The sequence below is a fragment of the Aethalodelphis obliquidens genome, unplaced genomic scaffold (genome assembly GCF_003676395.1).
Source record: "Aethalodelphis obliquidens isolate GAN/ISIS:26980383/991018 unplaced genomic scaffold, ASM367639v1 scaffold47, whole genome shotgun sequence".
NCBI classification, from domain to species: Eukaryota; Metazoa; Chordata; class Mammalia; order Artiodactyla; family Delphinidae; genus Aethalodelphis; species Aethalodelphis obliquidens.
In genome coordinates this window covers 13,388,509-13,405,533 of record NW_020837991.1, presented here as the reverse complement: position 1 = coordinate 13,405,533, position 17,025 = coordinate 13,388,509, and the positions used below count along the sequence as shown (strand labels likewise).

Genomic DNA, 17,025 nt, shown 5'->3' with positions numbered 1-17,025 from the left:
CATGGCAGCATCCCATTGGAGGTTTTCCAAGCACTCCCAGAAAATACCTATATGTAGTCTATTCTTTGTCTAAAGCTTGACATGTGAAATCATGACCAGATGATGTGGACAATTGCTGTCAGTGCTTAAGCTATTTCTTCTAAGATTACTAAATTTTTATTAACAGTATTAGTCATTGTGACCTAATTCTGCAGTTGTCAGACAACTCTCATGTGGTCCTAGATATAATACCTCCATATAGACATGACTGATTGTTCAAGTTTCTGCGATATTTCTGGAAAAAAAAAAGATTCACAAATTTATCTAAAACTGTAGCTTTATGAAGTTCTACTTAATGGTTAAATAAGGGGCGTGTTCCAACTAGTCACTTAGTAGGTATTGATTTTGAGTGATTTAAGCTTTTGAATGTTGTCAGAAAGGTCCTGTGCTTTCTGTGGTAGAGATGTTTATGAAATCTCAAAGATGCCTTGTCCTGATGCCATCAAATGCCCATTGCCACTTACAGCGCCGTAGAAGACCATAGTCTTTCCTCTGGGTGAAATGGTTATGAACCACATAATTTGGTTGTTGTGATGGTCCTTTAGAGAGCCGGACGTCCCTGTTTCATCTTATCTGCTCTGGTACAGGGTGCCATGACCAGAGGCAGCCCTTCCTCTGGGAGCAGCTGCAGCAAGAATAACAGGAAGTGAATATTTTTATTAACGTTCTGAATCATTGGAGATATTTTTATTATCTCAGTAGTCTTGCCTTTAAAGCTTCATTGGTTAAATAAATGTTTATAACAGTTACTTCTGTTGTTTTTATGACACTCCATATTTACAAAATGTCTAAAAATAAATGTTAGCTATTGGTAGAAACAGTCATTCCCACTTAGCGTATAATCAATATCCATTTTACATCAAGGGATACAAAATCTTGAGTGGCTAGTTGTAACTTATTAGGTTTGGAAATCACTTCCTGAATGCTTGCCATGTGCTGAGTACTGTCCTCTGGGTTGATAAGTTAACATCCAATGAATGCATTTTTCTGTTTGATCCTCGAAGCAACTTTTTGAGTTAAGTCTTGTTGTTATTCCTGTTTTAGAGATGAGAACACAGAGGATTGAACAAACTAAGCAACTTGATCAACCTTGACTTCATAAGTGGTAGAGATGAGACATAGCCCTAGTCTATGGCACTTAAGAAAAATAAGCTCATTTAAGTCTAAAGCTCCACCTTCTGGACTTCCCTGGTGGCAGAGTGGTTAAGAATCCAGCTGCCAATGCAGGGGACACGGGTTCTAGCCCTGGCCCGGGAAGATCCCACATGTCCCGGAGCAGCTAAGCCCATGCACCATAACTACTGAGCCTGTGCTCTAGAGCCCATGAACCACAACTGCTGAAGCCTGTGCACCTAGAGCCCATGCTCCTCAATAAGAGAAGCCACCACAATGAGAAGCCCGTGCACCACAACAAAGAGTAGCCCCCGCTTGCTACAACTAGAGAAAGCCCGCGAGCAGCAATGAAAACCCAATGCAGCCAAAGATAAAAAATATAAATAAATTAATTAAAAAAAAAGCTCCACCTCTAACCTCTACACAGTTATAGTTCAACACACTCTGATTAGCATAATGCAGAAGAATTGCAAATATTATGTATGTGTGTGTACAAATTTACCGTGATTATAAAGTAAAGAATTTGTTTAAAGCTTCAACTATAAATGTAAATAATATCTCTTGAAATTTAAAAGTTAACTTAATATCTATTCTATTGATTAAAATAATATAAAAAGAACCAGATATACCCTGATAAGTACATAGGAACTTAAAAAAAAATTTCGTATCATTTGCCCTTGGTAATGATGAGACTTTCAAGGCTTCCTAAACGAGTACATTTTTATAGTTAGACCTGGTTTAGAATTTGCCCGCGTTGCCACCAGGTGGCACCCTTTTGCTGAGTCCAATGGGGAAAAGTATTTCCTAAAATGTTTGACAGTCCTCGGCTCCAAAAAAAACGAAATCAAACAAAAACAAAAACAAACAAGGAAAAAACCCGTAACCTCACTTTCTGAAGTATGACTAAAAAGTGTATTTTTATAAACAACTCTTTGGCTGTAGAGGCAGCATTAGTTATGCATAAAAAAATAAACAACAACAACAACAAAACTCATTCTGGTAGAAATCCAGTCACTTACAGTTCAGCACATAGCAGCCTCTTGATGAAATAATTCATGATCAGAATTGCGATTAAATATGTAATGTATAAAATGCCTTTTGTAAAATACCTATGATACATTTGACTTTTATGTAACATTAACCTAAAATGTTTTCATAAAGAAATTAGGATTCACTATTTTTATTTCAACTTTGGTCTAGCAAACCTGATTAAAATTTTCAAATGTATGCTTAATGAACTCATAAAAAAGTTATTCTTCCTTTTTTCCCTTACTAATACATAAACATGTTATAATTTAGTTTATAAAGTATTGTTTTTAACTCAGAACCTCAAAAATAGCTTTTAGAAACCATGTTGAAAAAATTTATTTAATAGAAGGTTTATTACTTCTAAACGTTCAACATAAAATATATACTATCTTATTGGTGGAAGAATTCTATATGATTTGGTTATGAAAGACATTTCATGCAGGTGCTATGTAGAAGTCTTTATAACTTAGGAGGTATTATACGTTTCCTACCATCCCTCAATTTCTTATTATATATATTTTATGTTTATCTTACTGCATATATATGACATTGTATCTGCTGAGTTTAGAACATACCACAAAGCATTCCTTGCTTATAAGCTTCTAATCTCTCTGTTTATTTCAAAGACTGAGCAAATTGCACATTTAAGAAAGGTTAAACTATATTAAAAACAAGTTAAAGAAAATTGTATTATTAAATATTAATGCTGCATTATCTTATGAAGTGCATTGCATTGGAAACAAAACACTGAAACCAAATTTCTCTGAGTAAAAATAAAGCTATTTCCCAGTTTTCATTCCTTGAATCATTTATAATTACATAATGTTTTAAGCTTCTAGTACTTATAGGCATATTTTAGATTTACTTACAGTTTACCAACATACACAAAACTAGAACGTTGCAACTAGGACTATGAGCTTTTGTGCCGTCAACCAGGAGTATTTCTTTACTACTGTCTATAGGTTATGCACTGGAAAGCACAGATTCAAGTTCATATCTCAGCTTGGCCAGTCATTGCTGTGTTTTGGGGGACAGGATAACTCATTTTCTGTATTTCATCTGTGACTGGAGGTGACTACAGATCCTTTACATGCTTGTGGTAAGGACTGAATGAAATAATATGTTAAAGCTTTTGAATAATGTTTGTTTCATACCAATACCCTCATTAATTTACAGTCTAGGAACAGGAGCCTAGGGGAAAACAAAGCTTAGAGGATCACTGAATCACCTACAGCTGGTATATTATTTTAACATTTTACTGAGTATTGCATTGTTTAGTACACATATGTGTATGATTACATATGAGTTTGCACATGCATAAAAATATTTTAATAATCTAATAAAAATTATTGGGTTAGGCATCTAGCCTGATTTGGCAGAAATGCAGACTTCAAAATATTCTGTAACATCCTTATTTCCACTCAATCAAAACTCACTTTTTACTGTCCTACGCTGTAAGGGACCAGGCTGACAGTAAACATTGGCTAATTCTCACTAACAGGGGAATTAGCTGCTGAATACGCATATTGTTTTCAATGTAATGCACTCATATTGGTAATTAGCATGGAGAAAGAGGAAGTTTGAAGAAAAAAGGGGTGTGACTTATAGAAGTATCTCAGGAGGTGAGATTTCAGTCATTTCAGTCATTCAGGAGAATGTGCATAGTAGTGGAACCCCCTGCAGGGAGCCCAGTGTGGGTGCGCCTACCATCACTGGGGGTGAGACTGAGTGACCCAATATTGGGCTTAGCATAATTCGAAAGATTTTTTATACACATTTTTCTACAGTTATTCCTATGCAATATTTAAATACACACAACATTTTCGATGTTGCGACAATTAAAATTACCTCCATATATTTTCATACTTGCTGAGTGACTTCGTGTGTTCTAATCAAGTCCACGTCTTACTGAAATATTATAACGGGGGTATATGTACGAAGACATATGTCAACTAGCAAAGGGTGGAGCTCTTCCCAACTGAAGACCTGTAAAGGCTCCAAAAAAGGGCAAATTAATAATGGAGGGAATATAAACTTCTTCATAAACACGTCTTCATGTAGAGTTAGAAATGTTTCCACCCTCGTGTATGCGGCCTCGCTTTGAGAAGTCTTACAGCTCAGTGTTGATTATTCCCAGCACACTCTTGTGTTAAAGTTTATGCTTGACCTGATCCACAAGCTTTTTGGCAATAACTAATCTCCTTTTACTTTTCTCCACCTAGACAACACCTGTTTTCCAAGGCTTTTAAATTGTGCACCTATCACCCCCCTCCCCTGCCTGATAGAGACATCCTTATCATTTGTTACGTATTAACTAAAGGAGGGCTTGTCATTTCCAGGATAGTAGAGAAAGCTGGGAAGTAGGCTCAGTGGAAAGAATGGGACACTTAAGAGAGAGCTCCTCTACTGTAGATTCATTTTAGTTAAGCCGTCCTAAGTCTCCAAGGTTTCAAACATACCCATATGTGATGGTAAATATAACACCCACTGCCAGGCCAAATACAGAAAACTGACTTGTATCCAAAGCTGATTAAAATAAACATTTTATTTTAAACTATAATTGATGTTAACAGCACTCTTGGTAATATCTTCTACAGAATAAAAAATGATTTTCATTTTCTTTTCAAGTTTGTCATCCCGTGGTTTATTTGAAAATTGTTAAAGCATTAATAATTTTTTTTTAAGATGTTGGGGGTAGCAGTTTATTAATTAATTAATTTATTTTTGCTGTGTTGGGTCTTCGTTTCTGTGCCAGGGCTTTCTCTAGTTGTGGCAAGCGGGGGCCACCCTTCATTGCGGTGCGTGGGCCTCTCACTATTGCGGCCTCTTGTTGCGGAGCACAGGCTCCAGACGCGCAGGCTCAGTAGTTGTGGCTCATGGGCCTAGTTGCTCCGTGGCATGTGGGATCCTCCCAGACCAGGACTCGAACCCGTGTCCCCTGCATTAGCAGGCAGATTCTCGACCACTGCGCCACCAGGGAAGCCCAGCATTAATAATTTTGAAACCAACTTTCAGATAACATGCTTATTCCATTAACCAGAACAGTACATTTTATTGTACAATATATTTTGGAATTGCCAAATGATTTTCAGATTTAATTATATTCTGGGGAAGAAGGCAACATGATGTAAGGTTGAAAACAGAGTCCAACAGATTGCAGGTTGAATCCTTCTTCTTCCCTTTATCATGCAGTGTAAGGCAAATGCTTTAACCCCTCTGAAACCTTTTCCTCACCTTTAGAGGAAGTAGATGGGGAGAGTGCGGCAAGGGTGAGAGACAGTCTGTATGAAGGGCTTGTACAATATCTGGCCCAAGGCAGCACTTAGTAAGTATTTTTATTCTTATCGCTACTATGCCTCTCAATCATCTAAGAAGATTATTTCATTCTTTTGCAAGGGTAATTTTGCATTTACCTTGATGAAAATGCTGAATATATATGTATGTGTGTGTGGTGTGTGTACATCACCATATGTACACACACCACGTACACATACATACTTATGATCTAAATATACTGGGTATTTTACAGTCGGTTTATTGTAAGGCTTTAGGTAAAAATTTTTAACAACCTGACTGATTTCTCCTGTTTTTAGCTGCTCACCTGTTTAGGATCTTCTTTGAAGTGCTCACGGTTTAATACTCTCTTTACAAAAGTTTGGTTTCCAGAAACGATTGAATTTCCTTAGAAATTCTTTGCATATGGGAGCCGATGATATGTTGAGTTGAAATTTAAGAAAAGTGCATAATCAAAACTGACTTCAGATCTGGAAGTGCCAAGTCAAGCTGCCTATGTATTCTCTAGCCAAGGTGTATATTATCTGACTTGAATATTATTGTAATTTATCATACTTATCAATTTTTAACAGGTCAATGCAAAAACCTATGTATCAGGTTACAAGAGAGCAAATGAAGAAAAGTGAGGAAACAAGCCACGTTGATTATCTTTATTCCCAGCCCCCTTTTGAGATCTAAATGAAGATTCGATTTCTTCTTCCATTTGAAAGTCTCTGCTCTGAAAACATAAATATGACAAATCTGAATTATATCACTGAGAACCTGAATGGCAGGCTCTCCTGTGATTTATTTTCAAAGAATGGACCAGAGAGACCACTCGAAGTTTCATTAATAATGCTTGTACAGGGTAGAAGCAGGCCTTTCCTGTCATTGGTACATGGGTTTACTTTTTGCAAGAGGAATGGAGTAAATGAAAATTCTGATACTCACGCTTCCATTAATTACATCTCACCTCCAGGAAAGGTTTTGATATGAGTTAATTAATGCAAGACATGGACTTTTTTTTTCATTTCACATATTTTGAAACAAGTGCTAGAAAGTCTTTTTTTAAAAATAAAGCAACCCTTTCAATCAATGTTTCATAAACTTGCATAATGATTCTTCTCACCTAGACACAGAATCCAGGATTAGGAATCAAGACACCTTTTGAATAGAGGTCAAAAATCTATAGAAAAATCTTAAATTCATGTAGAATTTCTAAACTGTAGAAATAGGTCATTTGTTTTGCTAGGTTAGCATATAATTTACATTTCCTGGGATCTATGAATTTATGAATAGATGTTCCTATCGACTCTATTAGCTTTTAGTGATTTTAAGGAAAAAGACCATGCATTTCACTGGTTTGTTTCTTTTTAGAATACTACAAAACATGTTTTAAGATATAAAGAAAATATAGTTTGACGGTATATTCATCATCTTCATAAAGTTATTCCTTTTCTCTGATCCTGTGAATTAAGCGTATTCCGTTTCTTGACAATCATGTTGGCAGTGATAGGTAGGTGTGAATTGAACCTGGAGTTGGAATGGAAGAGACTCACCCTTATTCACATCTGTGGAGGTTGTTTATAATTATTCTAGATGGGGTTTACCGAACATTAGTGCCACAGTGGCATTACGGGTGTTTTGCATCTGCCACTCCTTACAAATGTCTGTTCTCACAGAATCAGTGCTTCTTACGTTACAGGATTGTCATGTTGATTCCTTTGTCTCCCTTTGCATCTGCGTCATCTCCAAATCCAAATCCAGTTTTTTCTACCTTTCTGTATTTCTGAGATCCAGTTTCTGTCCAAGACTGATTCCCTGATGTCTAAACTATGTCCATAGTGATGGACATAGCGATGTCCATAGTGGCCTTGCTCATCCGAATTCTCCCTTCAAGTAGCCATAAAGTCATAAATGATGATAACATTTTGAGAAACTGTTCTGATTGCTGAATCTAATGCCTTTGTTTTCAAATCAGGAGACAGTCAGTGCAGAGGTGAGTGGCCTGTCTCAGATCACACAGTTTGTTAGAATCAGAAGCAATAATTGATTTGGGGTCTTTTCAGCAATGGCCGTTTTTCATGTGTCCTGCTGCCAGAGTCAGCTATTGATACAGAGCCTTTGAGAGTTTCTTGGTAGCACATTCACCTTCCTTAGCATTTGATGTCAGAGTAAAATTTGTTTTTTAAATTAATGTTCTTAAAAGCTTTGAATCTGTAGGCAAAACTCACTTGACATTTCTTGGTTTTTCCAGTGTGATGTGTTGGTTCTAGGCCAGTGGTCCTTAGACTTTTTGGCACTTGGCAGCAAAACTTCACAGAACCGCATATGCATCTTCTCCAACTTGCCATGGCAAGAAGTCACCCCAATGTCCTAAAGCCATCCTGAGAGTAACCTGTGAGATGCACTCTTCCAAGGAAACGACAGCATCTCTCACCGTACATGAAGACACAGGCATTCTTAAACCTCTTCTCTTCCCCTCAGCATGAAAGAGGACCCATTGACCCTCTTTCAGCAGTTGAAATTGCAATTCATTGATGAATAGACGAGTGATTGGATGAATCCCTTTTTTTTTATTTTTTAAACTTTTTAAACATCTTTATTGGAGTATAATTGCTTTACAATGGTGTGTTAGTTTCTGCTTTAAAACAAAGTGAATCAGTTATACATATACATATGTTCCCATATCTCTTCCCTCTTGCGTCTCCCTCCCTCCCACCCTCCCTATCCCTCCCCTCTAGGTGGTCACAAAGCACCGAGTTGATCTCCCTGTGCTATGCGCCTGCCTCCCACTAGCTATCTATTTTACGTTTGGTATGCACTTGGCACCCTAGAAAGCACCAAGGTGAATTTTAGAGCTTTCTTGATAAGTTAATAGAAACAACAGGCTTCTGATTCGCTGGAATTCTTGGAAGACAGGGCTGCTTCTAGAAGCTGTGATAATTTTGTCAGAGTCCCAAGTTCTAATACCAGACCAGAGAAACTTTTACCTGCTAAAATAAATAAGCAAGAAGTAGTTTTGAGTCACACAGAATTCTTTTTAGTGGAAAGGACTATGGCTTTCTATTAATCTAACCTCAGTTTAAACTCTATTTACTAGTTTGAGCAAGTTACCCAGTCTCTCTCTGAATTTAATACTTCATCTGGAAATGGGATGATTCTTACCATGCAGAATTGTTCTGAAGACTAGCAATGAGATAGGTTTATTAAGCAGGGGATGCTGAAAGTGGCTGTGCTTTTTGTTGTTGTTGTCCTTGATGTGTATTGGGCTGCTCTACCAGACAGAGGCAGAGGGATGGGCAATCAAGCTTCACTGGATTGGAGGTTCCAGCTTTAAAGCTTTTTTCTCTGTTACTTTGATTAAACTTCAGAGCAACTTTAATACTGAGCTCTTGTTTTATTTTGACATGGAGATTATATGGATTCATCCCGGCTCCAGAGCAAACATGGATTAGGAGTTGGTCAGTAAAATATATGGCATCCACTTATTTTTATATTCCTTATAAGCGCAGAAAAATCAACAAAGTTTGCATTCTGAAGGTGGAGAACTGAATGTGGATTTGCCTTTCCTGATTTCTTCCCTCCATTCAATGGTTAAAATCCTTCTCATGCTTCTGACACAGTCTACATTTGGAGTACTGTTTCATTCTTATTCAGAGCTACAGTCCTTGAGCTGTAATGGCAAATCCAAAAAAAACTAATATAGAATCACAGACGGTGCAAATATTTGAAAATAGGTAAATACAATCTAGGATTAGCTGCTTGGGCTCAGAAATGTCAGCTTTGTATTGCTTATTCGTCACACAAGGCGATTTTAGTTAAGGCGAAAACCAGGACAAAAGCATCATGATACAAAATTGCTGGTTTGGAGCTATGCAGCATAACAAGCCCATAATTGTTATATAAACTCTAGAATAAGTCGGTCTGTAACAGGAAAAGGTGTTTCAGGGAGGTCACAAAGCACCAAGAGGCTATATAGGTGGTAAAAAAATTAAGTAAATATGATAACATGGAACTGCTATCATTACTGTCTGCTGAATTATATTTAAAGCCAAATTGTTTTGTTTTTTTGCGGTACGCGGGGCTCTCACTGTTGTGACCTCTCCCATTGCGGAGCACAGGCTCCAGACGCACAGGCTCAGCGGCCATGGCTCATGGGCCCAGCCGCTCCGTGGCATGTGGGATCTTCCCGGACCGGGGCACGAACCCGTGTCCCCTGCATTGGCAGGCGGACTCGCAACCACTGCACCACCAGGGAAGCCCTAAAGCCAATTTTTGAGGGGAAAATATCTATTCTTATGAGTATGCTGCAGTTTCATATTAAATGACCTGAGCATGGGAACCAATAGATTGCGAGCATAAAATCCATATGTGGTAATTATTAGTAGTAGCAAGCGCTATGTGTCCCTGTTTCTGACTCTGAGCGTTTTAAACAATATAATGTATTTTTCCTTTAGTTTTGCCCCTATAAGAGATGTGATTCTTTGAAAAGCTTAACTAACTATGGTGATTAAGTCACCTGGTCTACTGATAAGACAGCTGAGAATGATAAAGGCTAACTTGTTCAAGGTCATACCCACTGATGAATTTAGAAACTGGAGTAGATTAGAAACCAGAGTTCCTTACTTCTAGGTTGGGAGTTGGTAGGAGACTCACTCAATCATGGGATCATGGAAGTCATTTCTGGTTGTCTGTGTTCTTGTCAGAGAAGTAAAGGTGGATGAGAATTAACATGGGAAGGTTCCAGCTTGTTTAAAAGTTCTTCTTTTAATTTAAAAATTTTTTCTAGGCAGTAGGCTTAATAAGATCAGATCTATTATATATCAATCCTATCGGGAAGCATCAAAGAGCAGGTGGTCATGTGTGTAATGGTTGTGTGAAGCCTCGATTTTCTGCGGTTTCTCATTTCTCGGATGAAGTGGCAGAGAATGAGAAGAGATGCTGTATATTATATGCGACCTGTAAAGCAGCACTGATCCCTATCAAGTAAGAAATCGTGGATCTCATATAAATATACAGGGAACATTATGTCAAGGACTTAACTTATTAATAAAGGAGCCATCAAGATGGTAAAGCTAGTTTATAAAGCGTTTGAGGAAGAGAGATTTATATAGTCAGGAAAACAATGGCATACAAAGTTTGCAAAATTAGATCCAAAACTGGTTAATATCCAATAGGGAATTTAAATGATAACCTTTGTGGTTATCTTTTATAGCAGACAGAAATTTTTTGTAACCTATCTATCTTCTACAATTAACATCTAACTTTACAGACTTTGGATCTATGTCAAAAGTAAATGGTAAGTCTAAGAAAGAGACATTCTCCTTAAATTGTATAATCCTTGTGTGGGCTGATTAGAAATTCCTCAGTCTTGACATTAGAAGGATCGACACGCAATCATAATTATGTTTTATTTCCAAGTTCTCAAAAATTTGCTTAACATCCTGACCTTACAAAAATGGTGCAGTCTGGGTCTCCACTTGATGTTGCAACCAACTTTACACTTGACGTTGCAACCAAGCAACTTTATCATAACTTTCTACAAGCCCTGTGGAGCTTTGAATGTCAGACCCCATTCACCAGCAGCGAAGTTGCCCGTCAGCCAACATTGCTTGTCCGATTTGTCCCAACAAATTGGTCCAGGTGTTTTTGAAGGATGGAAGAGAACAGTTTGATAATTTCAAATAGCTCTCTGTGGAGAAGATGAAGTAGAATAATTGCACACAGGGAGGTGAAAAGCCATTCTCTATGATTTAGCAAAATAAAGTCTGATCAAGTTGCATTGTGGTAGTGGTTCCTGGGAATGGTGGCTTTCAGAGCTGCCCTTTGTTTTTGTTTTTTTGTTTGTTTTTTTTTCTGTTTTTATGACGACTATGGTTATACTGCACTGTATATTTGAAAGTTGAAAGTTGCTGAAAATCTTAGAAGTTCTCATTACAAGAAAAAAATTTGTAGCTATATAAGGTGATGGATGTTAACTAAACTTGCTGTGGTAATCATTTTGCAATACATATATCAAATCATTATGTTGGACATACACCTTAAACTCGTGCAATGTTACGTTGATTATGTCTCACTAAAACTAGAAAAAATTAATTTAAAAATGATACATTCTGGGTTTAATTTCAAGTTTGAGAATTCCTAGCCATGTGAAGTCTATTCAGATATTTTATTCTGAGCCTTTGTTTGCTTATCTGCAAAACCTGAGGCTCTAATTAAAAACAAATAAGCAAGCAAAGAAACAACACTGAGCTGCCCTTTGGAGGCGAGAGATACTGTAATCCCCAACACAGTCCTAAGTGTTCCTTCTCTTGTCACTCACTTTCCTGACTGCCTGTCAAGAGAAAGCTCTTCTCATCTGTCTGAATATATCTGAATTCCACTATGACTCCCTTTGGTCTTTTAATTTTAAGGCTGAGCAGGGGGTGGTCATGATTTAGGTCTAACTGTATTTATTTGACATGCCATGGTGACTTGGGAGGCTGTGTCTTGAGAACTGATATTCAGGGCAAGAGGAAATGAGGGCTTTATGAATGTGAGGGGGTGGTGACAGGAGGACATAAACGTAGAAATAGGGCTGGGAATCTCTGGAGAGAATGATCACCTGCACGTGAGGCAAGCCACTTCCCTTAACTGACCCTCAGTTTTCTAATCCGAGTGAAAAAAAAATAAAAGGTAAGTTCAGATGAGTATTTTTGTACTATGTATAAAGGCGTTTGGTGAAAAGTTAGGGGTTTAAACAATCTTATTGGATTACTAAGATTTATTTTCCTAAAATATCTTTTACTACCTATAGAAACGTATCCTACTGAGTATTAGGAAAGATGCTCTAGATCAGTATTGTCCAATAGTACATTCTGGAATGGTAGAAAAGCTTGTATGTATGTGTTTTCCAATATCGTAGACACCAGCCACATGTGGTTATTGAACACGAATTGTGTCTAGTGTCACTGAGGAGCTGATTTTCAATTTCCTTTAATTTTAATTAAACTGATATAGCCATACGTGACTAGGAGCTACTGTATTAGACAGTTATTTCTAGACCTTTGTTTTTTAAACATTAACATGCATATGAATCATTTGGAGATATTGTTATAAAGTAAAGTCTAACCTGGTGAACCTGGAATGGGGTCCAGATTTTGCATTTATAACATGATTCTAGTCTTTGGACCACGCTCTATGTAAAACTATTTCTCAGCATCAGTGATTCTTGAATTCTAATTTATGGCTTTGCCCAGGCTGACATCTGTCATAGAAGATAAGTCTGATGGGCCTGTAGCAAAATTACAAAGTAACTTTAGTATTATAAAAGGAAAATAATTTTAGTGTTAAAATTATCACATTTTTATTATCACTGACAGTGGCTGAAGTTTTGAGTACTATTCATATATACCATGCAGTGGTAAAGTGCCTATATCTCATTTAATCCTCACTATAATTCTGTGTAATATATATTACTTTTATTGCAGCTTTGCAAATGAGAAGCTGCGGTTTGGAGGGTTAAGAGATTTCCAAGAACCGCAGCAGCAGAACCAGAGTCTGAACCTCTGGAGCCCATGCTCTTGCGTGCTCTACTAGACGGTTTCTCAGGTGTTTAGTGAGTACCTATTGTGTGTCAGGCAGTGTGCTAAGAGCATGGTTCCTGTCTTTTTTATGTTCCATGACTTTGAGAATATTCACCATGAATAATTTCATGTTTACTCAGAATGTTTTAAAACAGAAAAATGACTCTTCCATATCCAAAGCGTATACTTCAGTTTGTGTGGTATGGGAAGCCAACATTAAAATTAGGCATAGCTAATTTTAGTGTCTTTTACATGATAAGTATCTTACATCTACTATTTTATTAGTGAAAAAAATGATGAGAACTGTAGGATATGGTGTGTGTGTGTAAACTTCACAATTTAGAAAAACTTAAGATTGTCTTTCCTGTCTCTCACAGTAACCTTGAGCAACACATGGGCTTCATCATTTTAATGAATGAAAAAGTGAATGCTTTCACCCTGGTTATTCAGCAACCTAAGGGTCAGATCTAAGCCTTATTTTGCAGAGTTCTCTTGTCACTTTGTTTAGCTCAGTGACCAATGTTAACTGAGTCTATTTTTGTATTTCCTGATTTTAAACAAATCACACAGTCGTCTTCATTAATTTCTGAATAACATATTCACTTAGTTCAAACATCAAAATCAGTACATATACAGTGAGATGTCTCCCTCCTACAGTTGTTCCCCAGCTGCTCAATTTTGCATTCTATCATTTCCTTAATAGGTCATCACTATTAATGTTTTCATTTTTTTCTTTTCTTTGTTCCAGAGACACCTGTGGTATATAAAAGCTATTCCAAATCTTTCGCCACCTCTTTTTACATAAATGCTAGCATACATGTTTGTTTTAAAATGCATGATATTTTTGTTATCTATGGGTATTATCAAAATAGATTCTTTAACAGTTGGCTTCTTTAACATATTTTCCTCTTTTATTCATGATGAATTAGAGCTCTTTGTGTCCCATAAACTGATAAGCAGTCTTGGTGCATGTGTGTGCCTGTGCACTTGTGTGCATATAGACGGCAAGAACCATGATCTTGGAACTGCCTGAAATACGATACGTGCTCACTAAACACCTGAGAAATTATCTAGTGGAGCACATAAGAGCACGAACTCTAAAAGCAAATAGCCAATATGCTTTCCCAATCAGCCCCATGAAGTAAATTATTTCATATCCTTTATATCACTTAATATTGTTTAAATATTTAATAAATCATTTAACCTCAGTTTAATAAAGGTGAGCAGTTGATCGTTATTATGATATGTATGATCGTATATGACCAAAAAGACATTTTCTCTATTTACTAGCTGTGATACCTTGGGAATCTCTTAACCTCTCTGAACCTTAGCTCCTCATTTGCAAAATTGGAATTAAAGTATTTAATTTGTTGGCATTCACTTCGGTGCTATACATCTATGTATATGTATATTTTTATCTCTATAACCTTGGTCTATATATGTTAATTAGATTCTTGTAACACATTGAAAAGAGAATAGTGTCCTCCCCACCTTCAAGTATTCGACTCAGGAATAAGTGCCGGCAGTTGCATGTTCTAAAAATTTGCAAATAATTGTTGAGCATTTCCAAGTGGATAGATAAAAGGAAAGGAACATTTATTGTCATACTATCAAAGACAGATTTATATCCAGTGAGTTACTCATGTTAAGGAAATAAGACAATATTTAGAAATTTTAATATAGAATTTTTAAAGTACCCTGGGTTTTCTGTAACAATAAGGAAGATTTTCTATTACTAGATGAATGAATGGTACTGTAAAGCATAAAGTCTGCCAGTGGATAGGACCCAGCGCTGTGAAAATACTGTTTCCTGTAATTTTATTAAGTAATATGGAAACTTTCAGTACGTGATGATGAATACATGTCATGTTTGCATTTTCTTGCATCCTGGGGGGTTAACCTAATTTGTAAAATGGGAGACATCTCCTTAAGGAGTGTACTATACTTCATTTTCATCTCTTATTTAGCCTAAAAATGCTATATGTTGCTGTCAGCCACCATTAACTTATTCTCCTAGTGAAGAGGAAAGAGAATAATCATAGTTGAGGGAGAGATGGAAGACCTTAGCCTTTGCAGAATCCTTTTTTATTTTCAAGAAAAAATTACTTCAATAAATTATAAATTCATGACTTTTTATGTCCTTACAACCTCATATAATGAAGAAGCTGAGAACCATTTCAAACTCAGAAATTATCTATTCGGTCAAAATATTCCCCTGTGTTCCACCAAGTAGTCCTGAAAATTATTAAGAAACACACCAGGAAGAAAAATGGCAGTGAGGAAATGTTTTATTGATCCATTTAGGATGACCAGGTCTTCCAAGGCTCCAACCATTTTCACAGAGGGAAGTTTTAGTTAAATGATTTTTAACAATAGGGAAAACAAAGTTTTAAAATTTCTTTTAAGATTCCATAAAGATTCCAGAGCTCTTTAAAATCAAATAACTCTTTTTCTCTGAAAAATTTTAAAGAAAAATCAGTTCTTTACAATGCACTTCCTGAATTATGGCAGGTCATACTTGGTGGCAGGTAATCTTTAAACACTAGAAAAAAGCATTTCGTTTCTAGTGGTTTGGGAAAGTCAAGCTACTAAACGGGAGGCAGTTATTAGAGTTCAAAACAGGCACTAATTCTTGATGTTCTGCTTGGGATATTAGGAGAATGGGGGCACTGTTTAGGGGGTACATTGATCAAAATCAAGTAGAGCTTTCATAATTCATTTTTCCTGATCTCTAAATAACCTAGTCAGAAAAGGTATATGAAGCAATGCCAGAAGAATTCGTGATTTCATACTAAGTGAATGAATATGACTTAAAGTAAATCTTAATGAGTTAATTATTACATATGCATACATGAAGACTGGGTAGTAGTAGCATTTGATTTTATCATGAGGAATAAACCCTTCTATGCATTTTAATCCAGCATCTCTTAAGTTAGATCTGTTGCTTTTCCAAATTAACCTGGAAATCTTAGGTCAGATAATATGATACCAGTGAGACAGAGCAGTTTATCAGGAAGTCAGGGTTCTCCTGGTCCCCAGGATGTCACTGTGTTAGGTGGCACACCTAACCCTCTGTTTCCCTAGCTACCACGAGAATCTCATGACATAGCCAATGGGTGAATTTTAAGTTTTGCCCCTGGCAAAATCTAACTTTATCATCCCGTCAATAGAAATACGTATGTATGTAGACCAGCAGTGCAAGAGTGTTCCCTTTTCTCCACACTCTCTCCAGCATTTATTGTTTCTAGATTTTTCGATGGTGGCCATTCTGACTGGTGTGAGGTGATACCTCATTGTAGTTTTGATTTGCATTTCTCTAATGATTAATGAATGTGGAACATTTCAACACCATTTTCTAACATGAAACTGTTTTACATCAAGAACTTGCAAGGCACATCTGTTCTTTTTATCCTGGACCTTGAAAAATAATTTCGGACAAACATTCTGCTACAAAAATATTTAAGTTAGCAAGTTTTATTTTTCTAAGTCACAAGGGAGAGTCTGGTGAATTATAATGCTAACCTGGTGGTATTCAGAATGTATCATAGGCAGATTCTGTTTTAATTGTCTATGATTTCATAACCCGTCCCTCCATCACTTGGTGACTTAAAACAACAACTACTTTATTTCTCATGATTCTGCTGGTTAGGTATCCTGGTAGGGCTGGGTGGCAGCTCTCCCGTTCCTTGTGGTGTCGCCAACTCGACTAGTAGCTAGGCTAGGCAGAAGGGCCAAGAAGGTGTCACTCATGTGTCTGGTGCCTTGGGACTCGTTCACGTGGCATTTTTCTCCCTCCACACAGATAGCTTGGCCTTCTTGCCAGTCAGTTGTCTTCCGAAAGGGAACATTTCAAGCAGTGAAGGCAGAAATTAAGATCTCATAATGATCGACCTTAGAAGTTATAGAGCGTTTCGTCTGCCACATTTTATTGCTTAAAGCAAGACACAGGGTCCACCCAAATAACAAAGGGAGAAGAAATCCTTATCTCCATTAGAGGTGTGTA

At 36.9% G+C, this 17,025-nt stretch overlaps 1 protein-coding gene across 11 annotated transcripts in view; it reads left to right on the top strand.

Annotated features, from left to right (window-relative positions):
- Positions 1 to 17,025, top strand: part of DPP10 (dipeptidyl peptidase like 10) — a 1,275,593-nt gene that overhangs the window by 629,502 nt on the left and 629,066 nt on the right. For 2 of the 11 annotated variants that reach the window (XM_027082608.1, XM_027082605.1), the window contains exon 1: positions 15,865 to 15,884. The exons of 8 other annotated variants lie outside the window; for them this stretch is intronic. Coding sequence is in view for 1 of the 3 variants with exons in the window: in XM_027082607.1 (XP_026938408.1) it covers positions 15,874 to 15,884 (11 nt within the window). In the remaining 2 variants the exon portion in view is untranslated. Of the gene's footprint in view, positions 1 to 15,864; positions 15,885 to 17,025 lie in introns of those variants that run through there. One more of the 11 variants, XM_027082607.1, reaches the window with a different exon arrangement.